The following is a 9,459-nucleotide window of genomic DNA, read 5'->3' on the forward strand; positions in this document are numbered from 1 at the left end:
TCATAGTTTCACTTCGTGATTAAAATTATGTGGAACTCAAAGAACGCTGCGCCTTGGTCTCATTCTTCCCAGGACGATCGTTACACCCCCTCAGCTGCAGATAGCAACAATTGCATTTAATGGGCTAGTTTTGACACAAGGCTCGTATTCTATATTTATATAAAGAATATCAAATAACTAAACAGAATAAACCTGAATGTTTTCATTTATATGTAAAGGAAAACATTCAGGTTTATTCTGTTTAGTTTTTTGATATTCTTTATTGAAAAAACACAGTTAAGTGTCAACATGGGCACAGTTTATTATAAGTACAAGACCTTTAGTCTATAAGATATGCAGATTAACAAGATAGATAGAACAATAAAGTAATGAGGACAAAGGGTTGGGGCAGGAGGTGACAAATAAAATAATTTTATATGTTACTCAATCTGGAGACTTTTGTTCTGATGCCCTAGTACACTGAGATCCTCCAGTATTTTCCCCAACATCTCGTCTGGTACTTTGCGACCTACTGTATCTCTGGCGTTGGGCCACTGTGCTGTAGACCACAATCTGGTTCTGCTGCCAGGAAGAGAAGAGGAAAAGAAACACACACACACACACACACACACACACACACACACACACACATACACATGAATAACTTAGTCAAATCATCAACGCAGTAGAGCAACATTTTATGTAGGCCTACATTTGGTTGGGTCTTGTTCTTGGTGACCACGGTGCTGTATGTCACTGCATCATCCGGAAATGGGTCCTGCTGGTAGACAGTTACACAGGGAGTTATTCAGAAAACACTGATATCCATTTTGAATCCATTGTACATTCTACAACACATCAGAGCCGCCAATTCAAGTTCTGCTTTTCAAGACAGAAAACATTTTCTATAAGACTAGCTGTGCTTATGCGTTTATTTAGTTTAATGTTTACCCTTTGTGCTGTCCAGTGCTGCATAGGAATCACATTGCTGTATAAGTCACCATGTCTCTCAGGGTTTAGGTCCTGTGTGATGGAGGAGAGAGAGCAACATGATCACATGAACTTAGAGAGAGACAGACACTGTTTACTTTCACTTTGAGTTGGGTTGGAGTGGGTTGGGTTGAGTTTGATGGGGGTTTATTTGGGTTGCAGAGAGTTTAGGTTGTGTTGCAGGGGTTTGGATTGAGTTTGATGGGGGTTTTGTTGTTTGCAGAGGGTTTAGGTTGTGTTGAAGGGGGGTTGGGTTGAGTTTGAGGTGGGTTTTGTTGGTTTGCAGAGGGTTTAGATTGGGTTGAAGGGGGGTTGTGTGAAAGGGGTTTGGTTTAACCTGTTGTGTTGATCCTCTGATGTACCTCACAGTGCTGTAGGTAATGTCCTGCTCAGGGTCAGCAGACTGCTGAAGGAATGAAACACAAAATGTGTTAACATTTAACAGTTTTACAATACGCCATAGAAGGATGTTGTGCCTCATGCATAGTGACATGAATTAGAACATGTTTTGCTGTTTAATTTTCCCCCAATGATAACACAAAATGTGTTATTCTTCAAGTGTCAGTAGTTGTGGTGAGTGATTTGAGGAAGTCTGTTCTGGCTAAAGATGTACACTTAGTGCAGGACTAAATAAAACAATTAAATGATCTTTAAAAATGTTTATTTTAATACTACACATAAGCGATCGGGTTGATTTCAAGTGTTAGTTATGAGTAACTACTAACCAAAGCGAGCCCTAGAATATCAAGAAGAGAAAGGAACAGATGAGTGACAAGATAACATGACCATAGCTTACTACTGAGGTGTTTGGTGGTTGGTCCTTTGCCTTCTTGTCCTCTGAAATAAACAAAAGAGGATGTTGGTACTAATGAACTCTGATGTCAAACCTTTCATTTGTAGAAGCAACAACCCTCCTGTATTTATAATATTCCGCAAATGACATTAGTCATAAACATTACTTTTTTTTCTAATCATAATTAAAACAAATACTTACTATGTTTTCTCAACATCTTCAATGTGACCAAGGTAACAGCTATCAACACCACCAACAGGCTCAAAGGAATGAACAGGACTTCCAGTAAACTGGAATATAAAATAAAATGGAATATATAGATAACCACAGGCATGGTGGTAAATGCTTAAGCAAGAATATTTAAGGAAGATGTTTCATTTTGTATACATTTTTCTTTATCTGAAAATGAAACAGACATTTTTGGAATGTGGAGAACTACAGTTATTATTGTTAACCCAGACACTGGTCTCTGGTTTGATCAGCCTTGCTAGTCACAGGTGTCTCCACCAAGGTTATTGTAGTTTTGTGTTTTGATATTAGTTTTTATTTCTATTAGTTTTAATATTTTTATTTGAAATTCAGTTTAGTTTCAGGAAGTTTTACTATTTACTAGTTTTATTTAGTTTAAGGTTTATAAAAACATTCATATTTCGTTTTTATATTATTTAGTTTCATTTGTATTTTAGTGTTAGGGACAGAAAGTAGCCAATGCATGGGAGGTTAGGAGACATTTATGTGTTGTATAGTGTTTTTGGGGATGTCACTTTTCTTGCAACTGTGGGACAGTAACGCACAAGGTGATGGGTCAGGTCATAGGTTAGATTGGGTTTAAAGGTAGACTCAGCGAGATGACGTAGATGCACAAAGTAAACAGTAGTAGTGTGTCAATAGCCGCAACAACCAGGAATGTTGAAGTGCGAGGCTAAACTTCTCCGTTTGTTGACACAAGCAACATTTTAGCAGGGGTACGCGACCGATATCAGCAGTGCTGCTGGTGGCAACAACATCTTGCTGAGTATACCTTTAAATGAAAGTCAGTCTCAATGTGACCCGTCAGATTCAGAAGCTATAAAACAACATTGAAAATACAGTTACATTTTTTTCCCCAAAACGAAAACTGAACATAATCATAATGGTTTCTATTATATATTTTAGTTCAAACGGGTGTGTTAATTATTTTATTTCAGAGGTTCACTAAATTGTTTTTTCATTATTCGTTTCTATTTACTATAATAACCTTATCCCCAACACCCTGACACCATCACCAACTATTTGGATGACTGTAAAAGTGAGGGAAATAGTGAAGAATGAATACTGACCTCTGGTGCTTCTCATCTGTGTTCTCATTAGTTACAACATTGTCCCTGTCTGTAACAGAAGGGGTAACTGTGGGTGGACAAGTGTTAGACTCAGCACTGGTTAGTGTGGTTTGGTGAGAGGTTGGAGCTTGTGTTGCTGTGAGAGGCAGAAAAGATAAAGTAGCTTCAATAAACTGACTGTTGTATCATTAAGATTGAAATGAATAAAACCAGGTAATTGTGATGTTGATTGAAACTAATCACTATCATGCTTTCTTATCAAATGTGTAACGGCTTTCTTCCTGGGATGAAGGAGAGGACCAAAATGCAGCGCGGTTATTGTTCAACATGTTTAGATGTTTACAATAAGACGATAAACGATGAACATTAACAAATAACAAAATAACAAACGTGAAAGCCGAGACAGTCCTATCTGGTGCAGAACACAAACACAGAGACAGGAAACAACCACCCACAATCCCCAACACAAAACAAGCCACCTATATATGATTCTCAATCAGGGACAATGATTGACAGCTGTCTCTGATTGAGAACCATATTAGGCTGGACACAGAAACAGACGAACTAGACACACAACATAGAATTCCCACCCAGCTCACGTCCTGACCAACACTAAACAAGCAAAACACATAAGAACTCTGGTCAGGACGTTACAGTACCCCCCTCCTGAGGTGCGGACTCCGAACGCACCCCTAAAACTCAAGAGGAGGGTCTGGGTGGGCATCTGTCTGCGGTGGCGGCTCCGGCGCAGGACGAGGACACCACTCCACCACTGTCTTTGTCCCCCTCCTTAGCGTCCTTTGAGTGGCGACCCTCGCCCACGACCTTGGCCTAAGAATCCTCCCCAAGGCCCCCACATGATTTAGGAGGTAGCTCAGGACAGCGAGGTAGCTCAGGACAGAGAGGTAGCTCAGGACAGAGAGGCAGCTCCGGACTGAGTGGCAGCTCCTGACTGTAGGGCAGCTCCTGACTGTAGGGCAGCTCCTGACTGTAGGGCAGCTCATGACTGTAGGGCAGCTCATGACTGTAGGGCAGCTCATGACTGGAAGGCAGCTCATGACTGTAGGGCAGCTCATGACTGGAAGGCAGCTCATGACTGGAAGGCAGCTCATGACTGGAGGGCAGCTCATGACTGGGGAGGGCAGCTCATGACTGGAGGGCAGCTCATGACTGGAAGGCAGCTCATGACTGGAGGGCAGCTCATGACTGGAGGGCAGCTCATGACTGGAGGGCAGCTCATGACTGGAGGGCAGCTCAGGACTGGAGGGCAGCTCAGGACTGGAGGGCAGCTCATGACTGGAGGGCAGCTCTGACAGCTCCTGACTGGCTGGCGGCTCTGGCAGCTCCTGACTGGCTGGCGGCTCTGGCAGCTCCTGACTGGCTGGCGGCTCTGGCAGCTCCTGACTGGCTGGCGGCTCTGGCAGCTGCTGACTGGCTGGCGGCTCTGGCAGCTCCTGACTGACGGACGGCTCTAGCGGCTCCTGACTGACGGACGGCTCTAATGGCTCGGGACAGACGGGCGGCTCTGAAGTCTCGGGACAGACGGGCGGCTCTGAAGGCTCGGGACAGACGGGCGGCTCTGAAGGCTCGGGACAGACGGGCGGCTCTGAAGGCTCGGGACAGACGGGCGGCTCTGAAGGCTCGGGACAGACGGGCGGCTCAGATGGAGCTGGGCAGACGGATGGCTCAGATGGCGCTGGGCAGACGGATGGCTCAGATGGCGCTGGGCAGACGGATGGCTCAGATGGCGCTGGGCAGGCAGGCAGCTCAGACGGCGCTGGGCAAACGAGCAGTGCAGGCAGCTCAGACGGCGCTGGGCAGACGAGCAGTGCAGGCGGCGTTGGGCAGACGGCCGACTCTGACCTGCTGAGGCGCACAGTAGGCTTGGTGCGTAGTGCCGGAACTGGTGGTACCGGACTGGAGACACGCACCTCAAGGCTAGTGCGGGGAACAGGAACAGGGCACACTGGACTCTCGAGGCGCACTATAGGCCTGGTGCGTGGTACTGGAACTGGAGGTACCGGGCTGAGGGCACGCACCTCAGGGCGAGTGCGGGGAGAAGGAACAGTGCGTACAGGGCTCTGGAGACGCACAGGAGGCTTGGTGCGTGGTGCCGGAACTGGAGGTACTGGGCTGGAGACACGCACCATAGGGAGAGTGCGTGGAGGAGGTACAGGGCTCTGGAGGCGCACTGGAAGCCTGGTGCGTGGTGTAGGCACTGGTGGTACTGGGCTGGGGCCACGCACCATAAGGCGAGTGCGGGGTGCTGGAACTGGAGGTACTGGGCTGGGGCGGGAAGGTGGCGCCGGATATACCGGACCGTGCAGGCTTACTGGCTCCCTTGAGCACTGAGCCTGACCAACCTTACCTGGTTGCATGCTCCCCGTAGCCCGACCAATGCGGGGAAGTGGAATAACCCGCACTGGGCTGTGTAGGCGAACCGGGGACACCATGCGTAAGGCTGGTGCCATGTACACCGGCCCGAGGAGACGTACTGGAGGCCAGATATGTTGAGCCGGCTGCATGGCACTTGGCTCAATGCTCACTCTAGCCCGGCTAGTGCGGGGAGGTGGAATAACCCGCACCGGGCTAAGCACACGTACAGGAGACTCCGTGCGCTCTTCCGCACAACACGGTGTCTGCCCGTACTCTCGCTCTCCACGGTAAGCCCGGGAAGTTGGCGCAGGTCTCCTACCTGACTTCGCCACACTTCCCTTTAGGCCCCCCCCCCCAAGAACTTTTTGGGTGAGCCTCTCGGGCTTCCAGCCGCTCTGCCTTGCTAGCGCCTCATAATGCCGCCTCTCCGCTTTAGATGCCTCCAGCTCCGCTTTGGGGCGGCGACACTCCTCTGGCTCTGCCCAGGGTCCTTCTCCGTCCAGAATCTCCTCCCATGTCCATTCCTCCTTGTACCACTGCTGCTGTCGCTGCTGCCCGTTGCCACGCTGCTTGGTCCGGGTTAGGTGGGTGGTTCTGTCACGCCTTTCTTCCTGGGATGAAGGAGAGGACCAAAATGCAGCGCGGTTATTGTTCAACATGTTTAATAAGACGATAAACGATGAACATTAACAAATAACAAAATAACAAACGTGAAAGCCGAGACAGTCCTATCTGGTGCAGAACACAAACACAGAGACAGGAAACAACCACCCACAATCCCCAACACAAAACAAGCCACCTATATATGATTCTCAATCAGGGACAACGATTGACAGCTGTCTCTGATTGAGAACCATATTAGGCTGGACACAGAAACAGACGAACTAGACACACAACATAGAATTCCCACCCAGCTCACGTCCTGACCAACACTAAACAAGCAAAACACATAAGAACTCTGGTCAGGACGTTACAGTACCCCCCTCCTGAGGTGCGGACTCCGAACGCACCCCTAAAACTCAAGAGGAGGGTCTGGGTGGGCATCTGTCCGCGGTGGCGGCTCCGGCGCAGGACGAGGACACCACTCCACCACTGTCTTTGTCCCCCTCCTTAGCGTCCTTTGAGTGGCGACCCTCGCCCACGACCTTGGCCTAAGAATCCTCCCCAAGGCCCCCACATGATTTAGGAGGTAGCTCAGGACAGCGAGGTAGCTCAGGACAGAGAGGTAGCTCAGGACAGAGAGGTAGCTCAGGACAGAGAGGCAGCTCCGGACTGAGTGGCAGCTCCTGACTGTAGGGCAGCTCCTGACTGTAGGGCAGCTCCTGACTGTAGGCAGCTCATGACTGTAGGGCAGCTCATGACTGTAGGGCAGCTCATGACTGGAAGGCAACTCATGACTGGAAGGCAGCTCATGACTGGAAGGCAGCTCATGACTGGAGGGCAGCTCATGACTGGAGTGCAGCTCATGACTGGAGTGCAGCTCATGACTGGAAGGCAGCTCATGACTGGAGGGCAGCTCATGACTGGAGGGCAGCTCATGACTGGAGGGCAGCTCATGACTGGAGGGCAGCTCATGACTGGAGGGCAACTCATGACTGGACCATATTAGGCTGGACACAGAAACAGACGAACTAGACACACAACAAAGAATTCCCACCCAGCTCACGTCCTGACCAACACTAAACAAGCAAAACACATAAGAACTCTGGTCAGGACGTTACAAAATGTGACATGCATTAAAATCCAATTCTTAGAATTTTCAGTATTAATTTCAAATATAAGTGGTCGATATGATGAAAAGTTTGACAAACAATGTTAATTTTCTTAATGATATTTAACATGAATGACTGGATAAACTCAAGAGAATCTGTTGTCCAGAGATTTCCACTTTGTTTCAGAAAAGGTATTTCAATGTTCTATAATCTCTAACAACACTGGATGAATAAAAAGGGAATCGTACTTGGTTATATGGGATTGCTCTGTACTTACTTGTGGTGGTGCTCTGTGTTGTGGTTGGTTGATTGACAGTGATATGAACAGGCATCTGTAGTTTTCTCTTTTCACACCAGTACCAGCCAGTGTTCTCCATCATCAATCCACTCATAGTCACCATTAAGACAAAACCGTTGGTGGTTTCTCTCTGCTCCTGCACTAACTTCACAAATGTTCCATCTAAAGCCTCAAAACTTCCCACAGCCACACAAGAGCCTCCCATCCTGCACCACCTCCCGCTGCCTCCATTTGAACTATAGTAACAGAGCATGGTGACGCTCTCTCCTACAACTCCAGTCATCTCTTGTTGGTCCACATAGAGTTCTGGAGTACCTGAACACAATGATAGAGGCTGTGATTGGAGGAGTCTGACAAAGAATACACCAATATATATATTGGCTACTACTTAGTCATCATTGATATTCATATAACACTGAGAAAGTGTAAGTTGAAACACTGGTTCAGTCAGTGATAGTATGTACAATAGATGTAGACTAGAACATACAGTGTGTTTGATGATGAAACAGCAACTTGTGATTCTATCAAACACACTGTCTGTCCTGACCCAGGAGGTCCACAGAGATGTAATGTACCAATATAATATCCTCTATGGATTTCATTTGGTGAACATATGTATGACTGCTTTGTAGAGGGAAAAGTAACACACTCATCAACAGGACTATTATGCAACATTACTGAGCACTATTCATCCTGTATTACTGGATATGCAAGCAGTGCATCTTACCTGGAGTAACAGATATCTGCAGTCTAGCCCCATCATCTCCCTCATTCTTCTTCTCCACACTACACCAGTAATAATCAGAATCACTAGAACTAAGACGTGTCATGGTCACAGTGAAGATTCGCTGGTTGATGTCATCAGTGATTGAGGTCTTTTTTTTGGTCTTAGGATGATCAGTGCGTACAACAGTAGAGCAACCTAACCAATAATATTCCTTACACCAGTATTTCACATTGTTTCTATAGCTCTGATCATGGAGACATGGGATGGTGATGGAGAATTTGTCAAACTGTGGTTGTAACACCATGTGTTTGTGACACCAGACAGTAGTTGATACATGTAAGTGCTGATGTTGTCACGCCAAAGTCCAGCCATGAGTACAGAGGCAACAGTTAAAGTAGCTTTGACATGGAAATTACTACACCCCTAAAATATGGAGACAATCTCTGGTTTCAATTAACATTTCTGTTTAATACATTTGTATATAGTCAAACATTTGACTGGATTATTCTTGATATCTACTGTAGTACATTGAATCCCACAAAAAATGTTGTGCAAAATAAGTTACAAGCACATTTGTTCAAATTGATATTGATAGACACAGGAACTTTTGATTTTCTATTTGTTAATAATATGTTAATTCTCTTTTACTTGAAGTCTTATTTAAATGTGTTTTGCAACAACTAGAAATGTAGAACTGTTGAAAAGTACAACTGTTTCACAAGATAAATCATTAAAAACAGCACCCATCGATCACAAAATGTAACCTTTATTTAACTAGTCAAGTCAGTTAGGAACAGTGGGTAAACTGCCTTGTTCAGGGGCAAAACGACAGATTTTTAACTTGTCAGCTCAGGGATTCAATCTAGCAACTCTTTCAGTTACTGGCCCAACGTTCTAACCACTAGGCTACCTGCCACCCTAATACTGAAATCCATAATGTGACTACAATGTCTGTGGGCAAAGTAGACAGAACATTACAAGTGTTATGACTTTAAGCATGTATTCAGTCTCAGTATCTGACTTGGAGGAAGTGAGCCTAATAATATCAAACAACAAAATGTCTTCCCTCACTTACCTGAGAGTCCAGTGAGGAAGAAAAGGATGCGCAGGACAAGGAGGAGATGTTGAGCCATGAATGGATGAGAGAAAAAGACTCTGGTAGTATTTATGTTTGTATGGGCAAACTGCTGTGTCAGGGACCAAGACACCCAGGCAACTGACTACTTCCTGATCCACATAGACATCACTTCTTTAACTCTTCCTGT

General features: G+C 46.1%; 1 protein-coding gene across 1 annotated transcript; it reads right to left on the reverse strand.

Annotated features, from left to right (window-relative positions):
* Positions 1 to 275: 275 nt before the first annotated feature.
* LOC139562595 (polymeric immunoglobulin receptor-like) lies at positions 276 to 9,408 on the reverse strand. The gene is made up of 9 exons (XM_071380404.1): positions 8,195 to 9,408; positions 7,447 to 7,782; positions 3,082 to 3,217; positions 1,964 to 2,052; positions 1,766 to 1,806; positions 1,307 to 1,375; positions 931 to 1,002; positions 692 to 760; positions 276 to 558 (listed from the first exon to the last, which is right to left on the reverse strand). The coding sequence occupies exons 1-9, from the start codon at positions 8,496 to 8,498 to the stop codon at positions 424 to 426; spliced, it is 1,251 nt and encodes a 416-aa protein (XP_071236505.1). The 5' UTR covers positions 8,499 to 9,408; the 3' UTR covers positions 276 to 423.
* Positions 9,409 to 9,459: the final 51 nt, after the last annotated feature.

This window comes from Salvelinus alpinus, chromosome 32 (genome assembly GCF_045679555.1).
Source record: "Salvelinus alpinus chromosome 32, SLU_Salpinus.1, whole genome shotgun sequence".
Lineage (NCBI taxonomy): Eukaryota > Metazoa > Chordata > Actinopteri > Salmoniformes > Salmonidae > Salvelinus > Salvelinus alpinus.